The sequence below is a fragment of the Embiotoca jacksoni genome, unplaced genomic scaffold (genome assembly GCF_022577435.1).
Source record: "Embiotoca jacksoni isolate LCO1_2020_lvr unplaced genomic scaffold, fEmbJac1.0.p SCAF_11, whole genome shotgun sequence".
Taxonomy (NCBI): Eukaryota; Metazoa; Chordata; class Actinopteri; family Embiotocidae; genus Embiotoca; species Embiotoca jacksoni.
In genome coordinates this window covers 182272-198249 of record NW_027185241.1, presented here as the reverse complement: position 1 = coordinate 198249, position 15978 = coordinate 182272, and the positions used below count along the sequence as shown (strand labels likewise).

At 36.4% G+C, this 15978-nt stretch overlaps 3 protein-coding genes across 3 annotated transcripts; all 3 read left to right on the top strand.

The window, feature by feature from the left end:
• Nucleotides 1–275: 275 nt before the first annotated feature.
• LOC138192906 (asialoglycoprotein receptor 1-like) lies at nucleotides 276–4675 on the top strand. The gene is made up of 7 exons (XM_069140587.1): nucleotides 276–1042; nucleotides 1311–1388; nucleotides 2375–2479; nucleotides 3217–3513; nucleotides 3604–3770; nucleotides 3898–4010; nucleotides 4088–4675. Exons 1-7 carry the CDS (start codon nucleotides 979–981, stop codon nucleotides 4209–4211), a joined length of 948 nt encoding a protein of 315 aa, XP_068996688.1. The 5' UTR covers nucleotides 276–978; the 3' UTR covers nucleotides 4212–4675.
• Nucleotides 4676–5672: 997 nt separating this feature from the next.
• On the top strand, nucleotides 5673–9379 carry LOC138215957 (asialoglycoprotein receptor 1-like). The gene is made up of 7 exons (XM_069178491.1): nucleotides 5673–5736; nucleotides 5994–6071; nucleotides 7050–7154; nucleotides 7888–8208; nucleotides 8299–8465; nucleotides 8594–8706; nucleotides 8783–9379. The coding sequence occupies exons 1-7, from the start codon at nucleotides 5673–5675 to the stop codon at nucleotides 8904–8906; spliced, it is 972 nt and encodes a 323-aa protein (XP_069034592.1). The 3' UTR covers nucleotides 8907–9379.
• Nucleotides 9380–13305: 3926 nt separating this feature from the next.
• LOC138215948 (C-type lectin domain family 10 member A-like) lies at nucleotides 13306–14569 on the top strand. The gene is made up of 6 exons (XM_069178479.1): nucleotides 13306–13315; nucleotides 13349–13438; nucleotides 13610–13846; nucleotides 13937–14103; nucleotides 14232–14344; nucleotides 14420–14569. The coding sequence occupies exons 1-6, from the start codon at nucleotides 13306–13308 to the stop codon at nucleotides 14541–14543; spliced, it is 741 nt and encodes a 246-aa protein (XP_069034580.1). The 3' UTR covers nucleotides 14544–14569.
• The last annotated feature ends 1409 nt before the right edge of the window (nucleotides 14570–15978 follow it).

Here is a 15978-nt window from a genome sequence, read left to right as displayed (position 1 = left end):
TGATCGAGTTCTGATTAGATGAAACAAAGAAACTGTATATTTTTAGATGGAAAAGGACAAATTAGAAAACTTCCCCTCACAACAACTCACCACAAGTTTTGAAATAGAGGCTCAACTTAGAAACAGACCCAAAAAAACACAAACTTCCCTGTAAATTTTAACATCACTGCACCAGCGTTTCCATTTCATATATTCTGGATAGAAGAGACGACTGATGGTCACTGTGCAATTTTTGTAAAAAATGAAGGATGGAAATCAGTGAACTGTAACAACAGGAACAATTGGATCTGTGAAATGAAGGCTTTGTCTGTTTGAGTCAAACTTCAGAAGGTAACATGATAGTTTGAAAAGATTAATTACATTTAAGATAATGCCAACTGGCTTAATAATGTCAAAATGTGAAGATTTCAAGTAATATCACCTTTAATATTTTTGTACAAACAAAAACTGAGATGTAAACTTAGTGTGCAACTTTTAACAGCTGTTTATGTACTTTTTGTGCATATTTGGAAAAAACAAAACAAACGCAGATCTAATGTATGAATAGATATTAGAAAATATTTGTTTCCTGTATAATGTTTTAAACTCTTGCTACTGATTGGCCAACAAAAAACGACTTCTCAACAAAATTCAATTGGTTATTGGTGTTTTACACAAAACCAAGCAAACATCCAAAGTCCTTGTTACATATTAATAATCTTGTTATACCATGTTATATACTCATTGTAATAATATATTTTATATCAAGCTGATTATGGAACAGGAACACAGTGTTGGCTTGAAGTTGATATCCGGACTGTCGTGCATACAAATGATTTTCTCTGGAAAAGCAGAAGTTGATGTATTTCAAAGCCGTTAGAGACAGATTCACCTCAACAGAGGAAACAACCACTTCTCTTCTTGTGAGTCACTGTGGCTCAATTACAGTGGTACTTCTGTGACTACAAGTCGGATCGACTCAACAGAAAGGTTGTAGCGATGGCGGAGGACGTTAACTACGCTTCAGTTGTATTCAAAAATAAGAACCGATCCCGACCGGAAGGTAAGTCAACATTTAAAAGTACAGAGCGACTAGAAAAGATATTCTCAGACTTTGGCTTTAGAACAGAGTCTTTGTTTATGTGACCCTCCTCATATTAAATATTAATTTATTGTACTGGTGTAGGAGCAGGTTACATATTTAGCTAACTAAACCAAGCTGTTTGGCATTGTTGTTGTTGTTTTGTTTTTTTTGTTTTTATCTCATTGTTGATTATAGTGAACTGTTAATATTTAACCACTGTACACTATTTTAACTTTTAACCTTTCAGCTAAAAACGAAGAGGAAACTGTGTACGATGAAGTGAAGGAGAAAAAGAACTCAACCGAACAAAGTCCAGACACAAATGGTAAGTTGTAAAAGAACACAAAAACAAAACACAGGTGAGTCTGAGAACATTTGGTGCTGATATCAGCTTTGTGAAATCAAACAAACAAACAAACAAACAAACACACAAACAAACAGGTGTAAAACTTCTGACTGACCGCCACGTTGTGGAATAATTGTTGTTTGTAATAAATTGGTTTATTTAAATCAGCAGAAATCATTTAAGAAAAGTCAAAAATGTATGATTGTGTAGTAGTTGATTTGGTAAACATTCAGTTAGGCAAGCTCCAAAATATGTGTTTGGACGGGTCACAATCTGTAAACTTTAGTGAACCCTTATCGACCGGAAACCCAAAATGCGATTGAAACATGATTTAAGAGTTTTACAAATGTTCTTATAAATATATATTTTTAAGATTATCACCTTTAATTGAATGACAACTGATGACTATATTTTCAACATCTATTAATTCTTATCATATCTGAAGGACAGATTACTTAGCAAAAAACTAAACAAACAATGAGATGCTTAAATACATTGCAGCGTTATATTAGTCGATATTACTGGGTTGGCCTCATAGGAATGGAGGCTATGTCCACTTCTGCCTACAACCGGGTTCATCTGTAGCACAATGTCTGAAAGAATTGATATCAAACCTTTTAGAAATTGTAAACCTTTCCTTTAAGTGTCCCACGTGAACATTAATAATACATAATGGCCATGAAGCGTTTCCTTTCTCATGTTTTTCTGTTACAAAACATTGTTTTGTGTAAAAATGCAATCTCATGTTGAATTTAAGTTAATTTGAGGCTTTCACAGTCTGATTTAAAAGTTGTTATACTTCCTGTTTCTAACTTACTATGTTTAAAATACCTTCTTTGGCGATGGCAAGGTAAAGAGGAAATGTTGGACTGAAAAAGACTGTAACTTTGGTTACCCACATTATTTCATGAACTCCGACTTCTAAAGCCACGTATTTATATGTTTGTCTATCCGATTCCTGCCAGACAAGAAAGCAGACGGACGACGTCGCCACTATCGGCTCTTGGCTTGTTGCTTGGCGACTTTCTGTGTCATTTTGCTGTTGGGCATCACAGCAATCTGTGTCTACGGTAAGTATGTAAAACAGATAGTCCATGCACGAACTTAGACACAAGGCAGACCCTTATAGAATAATATTTCTTCTGTTACCATCATGTGATATCAGATTGTTTTACATACCATAAGTTTCTGCTTCTAGTTTTCTAAATCTGTTAAGAACAAAGGGAATTACTAGACACAATAATTCATGGTCAAATGTATGAAGATAGTATAACACAGTTGTTTTTTTTTATACAATATATATTTTTAGTACTGTGTAACCAATTATTGCACATTTTGCCTTAATAATAGCCATGTAATTCACCATGTTGGGAAACATCAGGCCAAATAATAAATCTACACCTGCTGTTGGGTTTCTTGGTAACAGGGAAAATTTTAGAACACGAAATCATTGGCTAAAATAAAACAAAAATCTACAACATATTTACCATTGAATGTTGTTTCAGTCATTTTTACTTGAAACTAAATTGTTAAACTGTTTTGAGTGAATTTTGTGTGAACCAAAAGGGGAAGCTGTGAAATATTGAAAGATGGCTTAACACATTGTGAGTGTTGGTCTTTTTGTGGCTTTTTTGTTGTTCAAAGAAATAGAAAAAACACAATCTTAGCTTATAGCTCCCAAAAGGCTGGCAAACCTGAAGTACAACAGACAGGAAGCTGCTTTGATCTGTGATGAAACAACAAAAGCAAAATGAACAATACCAAAACTGCTTAGTCTCCTTTCAGAAGCTAATTTTCATTTTTTCAGTTGTTAGTCAAGAAACCAGCAAAACGACTCTTCTGGAAATGAATCGCAACCTGACAAACCTCAACAACAACTTAAGGGAGGACAACACCAACCTGACACGAGCCTTTGCTGTCTTAGAGAGCAAGGTCACAAATCTCACTGCAGAAACGATGAACCTCACGATGCAAAACCAGAAGCTGGAGATGGAGAAGAGAAACCTTACAAATCAAATAAAGGACATGGAGGCAAAGGGGAATGAGCTCAACATCAGTCGAGCTCAGTGGAGCATTGATGTCTACTGTCCCAGAAAAGATGGCGGTATGTTGGGATCCCATTAGTTACAAACATACTGAGTCTTGATATAACGAGACAGTAAAGTTGATTATTAGTTGATCTCTATTATTTCAGGAAGACAGTGTAAATCTTGTCAGCTGGGCTGGATTCTGTTCCAATCCAGTTGCTATGTGGTTTTGGACTACAAGAATTCTACCGATCGGAAAACCTGGGAAGAAGCTCGAGAACTCTGCAAAATAAGGAGTTCTGATTTGGTGGTTGTAGATAATGCAGAAGAAAAGGTAATGACAGCATATATTAACTGAAAATGTATTTTCTGAAGATCTGAACACACGATGAGTCTGTTGGTCACAGTGAGTTTATTAAAGTAAGTAAATATCTCTGATCCTTTTCCTCTGTTGTCCTCAGAAATATGTCAGTGTTAACAACTATGACCGTCCAGAAAACGAAGGGTACTGGATTGGACTGAAAGCTGAAGATGGAAAATGGAAGTGGGTCGATGGAAGTGATCTGGCTGACAGGTAAGAGACACATTTCTAAACACTTTGAATGATGAAATCTTGACTCTGGATCCAACTGATGTTTTTGTTTTCCTCAGCTCCTGGATAGAAAACCCGACTGATGGTCACTGCGCAATTTCTCGCCAAACTCTAAGATGGAAATCAGTGAACTGTAACAACAGGAACAATTGGATCTGTGAACAGAAGTCTTTGTCTGTTTGAGTCAAACTTCAGAAGGTAACTTGATAGTCTGCAAAGATTAATGTCATGTTAGATAATGCCAACTGGCTTAATAATGTCAAAATATAAAGATTTACAGTAATATCACATTTCACATTTTTGTAAAAACCAAAACTTAGAAATAAAATTAAAGTGTGCTACTTTTAATAGCTGTTTGTTTTGGTACTTTTTATTTATATTTGGAAAAAAAAACAACACAGATCTAATGTATAAATAGATATTACAAAATATTTGTTTCCTGTATGTAATTTTTAACACTGTTGCAGCTGATTGGCCAACAGAGGGCGCTGCATTACTTCTCAACAAAATGCTTCCAAAGCTGTTTTCTTCAACATTTGTATTCTGATGTAAATAAGTCTTCACACGTTGAGGCAGCAGATAATGTTAGACATCTATTTAGAAGCAAATGCGTGTTTTTATCCTGTTATGTTGAATAAAAATGTTAAACTGAACAACAATATTTCTGTTTTCTTTTTTTTTTCTAATCTCTCAAAACATTCTCATTAAAAATGTCATTAAGTTTTGATAAAGTCAGGATGAACTGCATTCTTCAGGATGATATAACAAGTTCAATCAGTATGAGGCAGGAACAGATCTGGTCTCAGTATGTTCACCACGTTTGGACCTCATTAATCAATCACACCGTCGACATCAGCTCCAACAAATCTCCAGATTACAACAGGAAGTTCAATTTATCAGCCAAGTACATATTGTGTGTTTTACAAAGAGGGATTTCATGTTTGAATATCTTTTTCAATGCTGTTACCTAAAATGCTGATCAAGTCAAAACCTGTTTCGCACTAATTGTTCTACCTGGTCATCAAAAAGGATCAGTGGTCACTGTACACCGGGGGTCCTGGATTTGAGGGTGATGGAAGCTCTTCTCTGTCGAGGTGGGCGGCCATCTGACTCCACGTGTTGGGGTGAGGTGAGTGTATCTCTTAACACTGCTATACTCAGTATTACAGGAACATTTATACGTGCATCGAAGGCCACAAAAGAGTTCAGACTGAAGCAATCTGCAGTAAAGGTGTGAGACCATGTGAGTAATGATGCAGAGAAAACAAAAAAAAAAAACACAGCAGATGGGTAAATTCATTTGGTTATTGGTGTTTTACACAAAACCAAGCAAACATCCAAAGTCCTCGTTACATTTTAGTAATCTTGTTATACCATGTTATATACTCATTGTAATAATATCTTTTATATCAAGCTGATTATGGAACAGGAACACAGTGTTGGCTTGAAGTTGACATCCGGACTGTCGTGCATACAAATGATTTTCTCAGGAAAAGCAGAAGTTGGTATATTTCAAAGCCGTGAGAGACAGATTCACCTCAACAGAGGAAACAACCACTTCTCTTCTTATGAGTCACTGTGGCTCAATTACAGTGGTACTTCTTTGACTACAAGTCGGATAGACTCAACAGAAAGGTTGTAGCGATGGCGGAGGACGTTAACTACGCTTCAATTGTATTCAAAAATAAGAACCGATCCCGACCGGAAGGTAAGTCAACTTTTAAAAGTACAGAGCGACTAGAAAAGATATTCTCAGACTTTGGCTTTAGAACAGAGTCTTTGTTTATGTGACCCTCCTCATATTAAATATTAATTTATTGTACTGGTGTAGGAGCAGGTTACATATTTAGCTAACTAAACCAAGCAGTTTGTCATTGTTGTTGTTTTTTTTTTTATCTCATTGTTGATTATAGTGAACTGTTAATATTTAACCACTGTACACTATTTTAACTTTTAACCTTTCAGCTAAAAACAAAGAGGAAACTGTGTACGATGAAGTGAAGGTGAAAAAGAACTCAACCAAACAAAGTCCAGACACAAATGGTAAGTTGTAAAAGAACACAAAACTCAAACACAGGTGAGTCTGAGAACATTTGGTGCTGATATCGGCTTTGTGAAGTCAAACAGACAAACAAACAAACAGACAAACACGTGTAAAACTTCTGACTGACCGCCACGTTGTGGAATAATTGTTGTTTGTAATAAATTGGTTTATTTAAATCAGCAGAAATCATTTAAGAAAAGTCAAAAATGTATGATTGTGTAGTAGTTGATTTGGTAAACATTCAGTCAGGCAAGCTCCAAAATATGTGTTTGGACGGGTCACAATCTGTAAACTTTAGTGAACCCTTATCGACCGGAAACCCAAAATACGATTGAAACATGATTTAAGAGTTTTATAAATGTTCTTATAAATATATATTTTTAAGATTATCACCTTTAATTGAATGACAACTGATGACTATATTTTCAACATCTATCAATTCTTATCATATCTGAAGGACAGATTACTTAGCAAAAAACTAAACAAACAATGAGACGCTTAAATACGTTACAGCGTTATATTAGTCGATATTACTGGGTTGGCCTCATAGGAATGGAGGCTATGTCCACTTCTGCCTACAACCTGGTTCATCTGTAGCACAATGTCTGAAAGAATTGATATCAAACATTTGAGAAATTGTAAATCTTTCCTTTTAGTCTCCCACGTGAACATTAATAATACATAATGGTCATGAAGCGTTTCCTTTCTCGTGTTTTTCTGTTACAAAACATTGTTTTGTGTAAAAATGCAATCTCATGTTGAATTTAAGTTAATTTGAGGTTTTCACAGTCTGATTTAAAAGTTGTTATACTTCCTGTTTCTAACTTACTAAGTTTAAAATACCTTCTTTGGCGATGGCAAGTTAAAGAGGAAATGTTGGACTGAAAAAGACTGTAACTTTGGTTACCCACGTTATTTCATGAACTCCGACTTCTAAAGCCACGTATTTATATGTTTGTCTATCCGATTCCTGCCAGACAAGAAAGCAGACGGACGACGTCGCCACTATCGGCTCTTGGCTTGTTGCTTGGCGACTGTCTGTGTCATTTTGCTGTTGGGCATCATAGCAATCTGTGTCTACAGTAAGTATGTAAAACAGAAAGTCCATGCACGAACTTAGACACAAGGCAGACCCTTATAGAATAATATTTCTTCTGTTACCATCATGTGATATCAGATTGTTTTACATACCATAAGTTTCTGCTTTTAGTTTTCTAAATCTGTTAAGAACAAAGTGAATTACTAGACACAATAATTCATGGTCAAATGTATGAAGATAGTATAACACAGGGGTTTTTTATACAATATATATTTTCAGTACTGTGTAACCAATTATTGCACATTTTGCCTTAATAATAGCCATGTAATTCACCATGTTGGGAAACATCAGGCTAAATAATAAATCTACACCTGCTGTTGGGTTTCTTGGTAACAGGGAAAAGTTTAGAACACAAAATCATTGGCTAAAATAAAACAAAAATCTACAACATATTTACCATTAAGTTTTGTTTAAGTCATTTTTACTTGAAACTACATTGTTAAACTGTTTTGAGTGAATTTTGTATGAATCAATGGGGGAAGCTGTGAAATATTGAAAGATGGCTTAACATATTGTGAGTGTTGGTCTTTTTGTGGGTTTTCTGTTGTTCAAACAAATAGAAAAAACACAATCTTAGCTTATAGCTCCCAAAAGGCTGGCAAACCTGAAGTACAACAGACAGGAAGCAGCTTTGATCTGTGATGAAATAACAAAAGCAAAATGAATAATACCAAAACTGCTTACTTTCCCTTAACAAGCTAATTTTCATTTTGCAGTTGCTACATTAAGTCATGAAAACAACGAAAATACTCTTCTGGAAATGAATCGCAACCTGACAAACCTCAACAACAACTTAAGGGAGGACTACATCAATCTGACAATCCAGTTTGACAACCTGACACGAGCCTTTGCTGTCTTAGAGAGCAAGGTCACAAATCTCACGGCAGAAAAGATGAACCTCACGATGCAAAACCAGAAGCTGGAGATGGAGAAGAGAAACCTTACAAATCAAATAAAGGACATGGAGGCAAAGGGGAATGAGCTCAACATCAGTCGAGCTCAGTGGAGCATTGATGCCTACTGTCCCAAAGATGGCGGTATGTTGGGATCCAATTAGTTATAAATATATTGAATCTTGATATAACGAGACAGTAAAGTTGTTCATTAGTTGATCTCTGTTATTTCAGGAAGACAGTGTAAATCTTGTCAGCCGGGCTGGAATCAGTTCCAGTCCAGTTGCTATGTGGTTTTAAACTATCAGTTCTCTACCGATTGGAAAACCTGGGAAGAAGCTCGAGAAAACTGCACAATAAGGAGTTCTGATTTGGTGGTTGTAGATAATGCAGAAGAAAAGGTAATGACAGCTTATATTAAATGAAAATGTATTTTCTGAAGATCTGAACACACGCTGAGTCTGTTGGTCACAGTGAGTTTATTAAAGTAAGTAAATATCTCTGATCGCTTTTCCTCTGTTGTCCTCAGAAATATGTCAGTGATAACAGCTGGGGAAGTTCAGGAAACAAAGGGTACTGGATTGGACTGAAAGCTGATGGTGGAAAATGGAAGTGGGTCGATGGAAGTGATCTGGCTGACAGGTAAGAGACGCATTTCTAAACACTTTGAATGATAAAATCTTGACTCTGGATCCAACTGATGTTTTTGTTTCCTCAGCTCCTGGATAGAAAACCCGACTGATGGTCACTGTGCAATTTCTGTAACTAACGGCGGGTGGAAATCAGTGAACTGTAACAACAGGAACAGATGGATCTGTGAACAGAAGTCTTTGTCTGTTTGAGTCAAACTTCAGAAAGTAACTTGATAGTCTGCAAAGATTAATCTTATGTAAGATAATGCCAACTGGCTAAATAATGTCAAAATATGAAGATTTCTAGTAATATCACGTTTAATATTTTTGGAAAAAACAAAACTTAGAAATTAAGTTAAAGTGTGCTTCTTTTAACAGCTGTTTGTTTAAGGTACTTTGTGTACATATTTGGAAAAAAACAAACAAACTTCAGATGTAATGTATAAATAGATATTCGAAAATATTTGTTTCCTGAATGTAATTTTTAACACTGTTGCCGCTGATTGGCCAACAGAGGGCGCTGCATTACTTCTCAACAAAATGCTTCCAAAGCTGTTTTCTTCAACATTTGTATTCTGATGTAAATAAGTCTTCACACGTTGAGGCAGCAGATAATGTTAGATATCTATTAAGAAGCAAATGCGTGTTTTTTTTATCCTGTTATGTTGACTAAAAATGCTATACTGAACAACAATATTTCTGTTTTCTTGTTTTTTTTCTAATCTCTCTCAAAAACTTCTCATTAAAAATGTCAGTTAGTTTTGATAAAGTCAGGATGAACTGCATTCTTCAGGATGATATAACAAGTTCAATCAGTATGAGGCAGGAACAGATCTGGTCTCAGTATGTTCACCACGTTTGGACCTCATTAATCAATCACACCGTCGACATCAGCTCCAACAAATCTCCAGATTACAACAGGAAGTTCAATTTATCAGCGAAGCACATATTGTGTGTTTTACAAAGAGGGATTTCATGTTTGAATATCTTTTTCAGTGCTGTTACCTAAAATGCTGATCAAGTCAAAACCTGTTTTGCACTAATTTTTCTTCCCGGTCATCAAAAAGGATCAGTGGTCACTGTACACCGGGGGTCCTGGATTTGAGGGTGATGGAAGCTCTTCTCTGTCGAGGTCACGTGTTCTCCCATGTTCACTTAATTCTGTAACGTTCACTATCCCAATTTACAGACGTTCCCTAAACGTCTCACCAAACCAGCTGGTGGTGTGAACGTAGCAGAGCCCGTAGCCCCCCCTCCCACTCTCTGAACCACGCACTCACCTACCGGAGACCCCGCAGCTAAGACAGGTGCAGGAGGCAGACAAGATTTGGAGCAAAGTCAGATATTTTGAGATTCCCAAGAGATATCGAGTGAATTTAACAGTATTGTAAGTGAGTTACATGCTGAGCTGCAGCGGAGCTGTCGAGGGAGAAGTTCTCACCGGGACGAACTCCGTCGGGCGTTTCTTCAATGAAGTGGATTATCCAGGTGAGTTGCTACCTGAGGTTATCTTGTTAACTCAGTTTGTGTCAGAGAATTGGGAGTAATTTACTTTGAGGAACATAGCGAAGCAAAACCAGCCAGGATAACAACATTTTGGATGATGTGAATGAAGCACATAACTGTGTGTGTGTGTGTGTGTGTTTGTGTGTGTGTGTGTTGAATTTTTGTTAAAGTTACTGTATATGTTGTAAAAGTATGTTGATTGCCAAGTGTATTGTTTGAAATTGAGACAAAATGAGATAATTTAGTCACAAGTGTTTAAAGTTGTGAAAGTTTTGTGTAAATCTAATGTGATGGAAAAAGAGGAAACTCTGACTATATGATGATGTTCTGCACACTTGTGTACAGGCTGTTTTTTTTTTTTTTTAGGGATTCATCAAGTGACTACGAGCTGCTTCATCTGCTATCCTGTCTGGATCTTCACCGAGAAATATAAAGGATCCAATTTTATTGGCACTTTGTTTTCTGAGATCTCAGAGTTGTTTTGGATTCAAACAAACAACCGGAAATCCGTTGGAAGAGACTAATGGTGAACTGTTGAACGTTAAGGAACTTCCAAAGATATAAATGAGACCTACTTTGACTGACAACTGTAAAGGACTAAAACAGACTATTAAGATCTAACAACTGAATTATTTTGGGTTTAACAGAGTTCAGAGGTTTATACCAGATTTGAGTGATTATTTGTCATAATATGCAATTCAATGGTTGTTTATCCAATTTTTGTTACAGTTATTTGATTTAAGTGGAATTCATTTTATTGTTAAGAGATGAAGTTGAGTTAATGTGAGATTTAAAGGTATTGTTCAAGTAAAATGGTTTAAATAATTCTGTAAATATATTCCCTCATCATTGAATCATTGGTTGTGTGTGTGCTTTGTGGGCTGGAGGTCTCATTGCTCTTGTATAGATTTGCTACCACCAATGTCCTTACCCAACCGGGTAATTGAAATGAAGTGAACTGTAACCAAGGTAACCTGAAAAAAGCTTGGCCTGAACTGTTAAAGAACCTCAGATACTGATGTTACATAGATAGTAGTGCCAGGGTTAGCATCATAGATTACCCTTTAGTAAAAGATTACGTGCTGCAACAGCAAGGGTTACATTCACATGTGTCTGCAGGTGAGTCAGTTTGTCTGCGTGTTGATGCTGTTCTTTTCCTGCCTGTTATGCAGTGCATGCTGGGATAAACTCTGATGATCAAAGTCACTTACATTTGATAAAAGATGGTGGTGGAATGTAACCAAGTACATTTACTCAAATACTTAAGTACAAATTTGAGATACTTGTACTTTTACTTTAGTATTTCCTGTTGTGAAGCTTCATACTTCTATTCGACCACATCTCAGAGGTTTGACAGCTTTAGTTACTTTTAAGATTATAATTTTTCATACCCTTCTTGTCCAGTGAAAACCATGTCTCTCCAAATTTTGGTGAATCGAATTGGAACTTTTCAGAAAAAGTGAAGGATTATATGTTCCTACTTCTAAATAAACTATTTAAAAAAAAAAACACATCGTAACAAAGCTGAAAACAGGGATGTTTTTCTCAGATTGTTGTTTTTAGAGATGAATGGTTCTCATAGGACAGCAGTACTACAAACACATGATGACACACTAACAGGGAGTCTTTTCTAAACTGTTACTGTTTGATATGTTAAGTAAATTTAACTGTTAATACTCATGTTTTTACTGAAGCAATGTTTTGAACGTAGAACTTTTACTTGTCGTGAATTAGATACACGTTGTGTTGGTACTTTTACTTAAGTAAAGGACCTGAATACTTCTTCCAGCACTGATGAACTGCAGCAGCCTGAGAAGATGCTGCAGACACACTGTGTGAGTTCAAACTATTTATAAATAAGACTTCTCATCACAACTGAGCATTAGTTTCTCACCAAACACCAACTGTCGCAACTTCAAAATGGAACTAAAAACCACATCCTTCTCTATCAAGAATAAAACTGGTACTTTAAACTTGCTACACAACTCAGACTTACTTTAAAAAGTCCAGACGTTCCTCTATCTGCAAGGAGAGTAAACATTTCACGAGCTTTTCACCTACACTCTTGTGTATCAGAATCATGTTTCTGTAATGCATGATGCCTTTTTAAAGCACAACAACACAGTGTAACTTTGGCAGCAATTAGATTTGAAGAGTTAAAAAAAAAAATCCTTTTCATCTTTACATTTATTACCATGATTTTTCCAGGCTGCCGAGCACATTGGGAGTGATTCTATAAATACGGACTAATTTGCAGCAGATATTTAAACATTTGTGTTTAATCGGTGCCGTTGGAGATCAGCGTGTGGATGTGTTCTGTGTCTGAATTTTACATGGCAGTCCATCCAGGCTGGTCAGCTTACCTGAATTCAGACATTTATTCAATCATCATTGGTCAGAAAAACAACATGTAACACAATCATATTACTGATCGAGTTCTGATTAGATGAAACAAATAAAACTGTTTATTTTAGATGGAAAAGAACAAAGTAGAAAATTTCCCCTCACAACAACTCACCATAAATTTCAAAACAGAGCCTCAAATGTCACAACTTCAAAACACACCCAAAAACCCTCAAACTTCCCTGTAAAGTTTAAGGTCACTGCACCAGTGTTTCCATTTCAGCCTTCATATGCAGCTCGATCGCTGGTGAACTTGATGCTTTTTCCATGATGAACAGAAAAACACAGACGCTGACGGTCAATTTTAGAAATCCAAATGTTTCTTTCTCTGCAGGTAGGATGCTTTCTGACAGATTCAAACTTCACAAGCGTCTCATCTTTTGTGAAGCAGAATCTTATTTTATTCATTTTAATAATGATGAGCATAACGACACTTTGGTCAAATTAATTTGAGATGTCACGATTGACTTTATGTTCTAATTTGTATCATGATTTTCTCAGTCTGCTGATTCTGGAAATAATGTTTAATTTACTGCAGATCTTTGAGAACTTATGTTTGATTTGTTTCAGAGGAACTTGAAGAAGGTGACTATGAAAATGCAGCAGTTTGTACTGTGGACAAAATAACAGCCACTGCAGGTTATTAACACAATTTACTGCACAAATATTATAACAGCAGATTGAACTGTTTTAAAGTTTCATGTTGATTCGTTTCAGCTAAAAAAAATTACTTTTTCTTTCAGACAAGAAGTCTCCCTCTTTCACTCATTCTTTTCCAACATTAGCAGTGAGTTGGTTGATACTGTTTGTTATTGTGGCCCTTCGAATATATTGTAAGTATAACTCAAAAGTAAACAAATATTTTTCTTTTTATCGCGAAATAATTCTGACCAAAAATGCATTTTATCTGACTTTCAGTTTAAGTCAAAGTTGTTTGATTTTTGTTAATTTGTTGTCCAATATCAGCTCACTGCCAACTATCTTCCTGTACGTTTGACTTTAAGTTACCTCGGTCATTTCTGAAAACAACGCCATACTGACGGCAGAAAAGATGAACCTGGAGAAACAAAACCAGGAGCTGGAGACACGAAACCAGGAGCTGGAGACACAAAACCAGGAGTTGGAGATGGAGAAGAGAAACCTTACAAATCAAATAAACAACATGACCACAAAGGGAAATGAGCTCAACATCAGTCGAGCTCAGTGGATCATTGATGTCTACTGTCCCAGAAAAGATGGCGGTATGTTGGGATCCCATTAGTTACAAAGATATTGAATTCTGATATAACGAGACAGTAAAGTTGATTATTAGTTGATCTCTGTTATTTCAGCACGACATTGTAACTCTTGTCAGCCGGGCTGGAAACTGTTCCAGTCCAGTTGCTATGTGGTTTTGGACTACAAGTCTTCTACCGATTGGAAAAACTGGGAAGAAGCTCGAGAAAACTGCAAAAGAAGGAGTTCTGATTTGGTGGTGGTAGATAATGCAGAAGAAAAGGTAATGACAGCTTATATTAAATGAAAATGTATTTTCTGAAGATCTGAACACACGCTGAGTCTGTTGGTCACAGTGAGTTTATTAAAGTAAGTAAATACCTCTGATCCCTTTTCATCTGTTGTCGTCAGACACATGTCCATGTTAACAGCTATAACCGTCCAGGAAACGAAGGGTACTGGATTGGACTGAAAGCTGATGGTGGAAAATGGAAGTGGGTCGATGGAAGTGATCTGGCTGACAGGTAAGAGATGCATTTCTAAACACTTTGAATGATAAAATCTTGAGTCTGGATCCAACTGATGTTTTTTTTTCACAGCTCCTGGATAGAAAACCCGACTGATGGTCACTGTGCAATTTCTCGCCAAACTCAAGGATGGAAATCAGTGAACTGTAACGACAGGAACAATTGGATCTGTGAACAGAAAGCTTTGTCTGTTTGAGTCAAACTTCAGAAGGTAACTTGATAGTCTGCAAAGATTAATCTCATGTAAGATAATGCCAACTGGCTTAATAATGTGAAAATATGAAGATTTACAGTAATATCACATTTAATATTTTTGTAAAAACCAAAACTTAGAAATAAAATTAAAGTATGCTACTTTTAACAGCTGTTTGTTTTGGTACTTTTTGTTTATATTCGGAAAAAAAGAAAAACACAGATGTAATGTATAAATAGATATTAGAAAATATTTGTTTCCTGCAAGTAATTTTTAACACTGTTGCCGCTGATTGGCCAACAGAGGGCGCTGCATTACTTCTCAACAAAATGCTTCCAAAGCTGTTTTCTTCAACATTTGTATTCTGATGTAAATAAGTCTTCACACGTTGAGGCAGCAGATAATGTTAGATATCTATTTAGAAGAAAATGTGTGTTTTTAGCCTGTTATGTTGAATAAAAATGTTAAACTGAACAACAATATTTCTGTTTTCTTGTTTTTTTTCTAGTCTCTCAAAAACTTCTCATTTAAAATGTCAGTAAGTTTTGATAAAGTCAGGATGAACTGCATTCTTCAGGATGATATAACAAGTTCAATCAGTATGAGGCAGGAACAGATCTGGTCTCAGTATGTTCACCACGTTTGGACCTCATTAATCAATCACACCGTCGACATCAGCTCCAACAAATCTCCAGATTAAAACAGGAAGTTCAATTTATCAGCCAAGCACATATTGTGTGTTTTACAAAGAGGGATTTCATGTTTGAATATCTTTTTCAGTGTTGTTACCTAAAATGCTGATCAAGTCAAAATCTGTTTTGCACTAATTTTTCTTCCTGGTCATCAAAAAGGATCAGTGGTCACTGTACACCGGGGGTCCTGGATTTGAGGGTGATGGAAGCTCTTCACCGTCGAGGTCACGTGTTCTCCCATGTTCACGTAACCCAGGCAACATTCAGTTTCCCAATTTACAGACGTTCCCTAAACGTCTCACCAAACCAGCTGGTGGTCTGAACGTAGCAGAGCCCTTAGCCCCCCCTCCCACTCTCTGAACCACGCACTCACCTACCGGAGACCCCGCAGCTAAGACAGGTGCAGGAGGCAGACAAGATTTGGAGCAAAGTCAGATATTTTGAGATTCCCAAGAGATATCGAGTGAATTTAACAGTATTGTAAGTGAGTTACATGCTGAGCTGCAGCGGAGCTGTCGAGGGAGAAGTTCTCACCGGGACGAACTCCGTCGGGCGTTTCTTCAATGAAGTGGATTATCCAGGTGAGTTGCTACCTGAGGTTATCTTGTTAACTAAGTTTGTGTCAGAGAATTGGGAGTAATTTACTTTGAGGAACATAGCGAAGCAAAACCAGCCAGGATAACAACATTTTGGATGATGTGAATGAAGCACATAACTGTGTGTGTGTGTGTGTGTGTGTGTGTGTG

Bases quoted from the DNA above. Each gene is read 5' to 3' on its own strand.
- LOC138192906 (XM_069140587.1), top strand. From the start codon at position 979: ATGGCGGAGGACGTTAACTACGCTTCAGTTGTATTCAAAAATAAGAAC. The intron at 2,480-3,216 runs GTAAGTATGTAA...TCATTTTTTCAG, and splicing joins CACAGCAATCTGTGTCTACG to TTGTTAGTCAAGAAACCAGC. The intron at 3,514-3,603 runs GTATGTTGGGAT...CTATTATTTCAG, and splicing joins CTGTCCCAGAAAAGATGGCG to GAAGACAGTGTAAATCTTGT.
- LOC138215957 (XM_069178491.1), top strand. From the start codon at position 5,673: ATGGCGGAGGACGTTAACTACGCTTCAATTGTATTCAAAAATAAGAAC. The intron at 6,072-7,049 runs GTAAGTTGTAAA...GATTCCTGCCAG, and splicing joins ACAAAGTCCAGACACAAATG to ACAAGAAAGCAGACGGACGA. The intron at 7,155-7,887 runs GTAAGTATGTAA...TTCATTTTGCAG, and splicing joins CATAGCAATCTGTGTCTACA to TTGCTACATTAAGTCATGAA.
- LOC138215948 (XM_069178479.1), top strand. The intron at 13,847-13,936 runs GTATGTTGGGAT...CTGTTATTTCAG, and splicing joins CTGTCCCAGAAAAGATGGCG to CACGACATTGTAACTCTTGT. The intron at 14,104-14,231 runs GTAATGACAGCT...TGTTGTCGTCAG, and splicing joins TAGATAATGCAGAAGAAAAG to ACACATGTCCATGTTAACAG.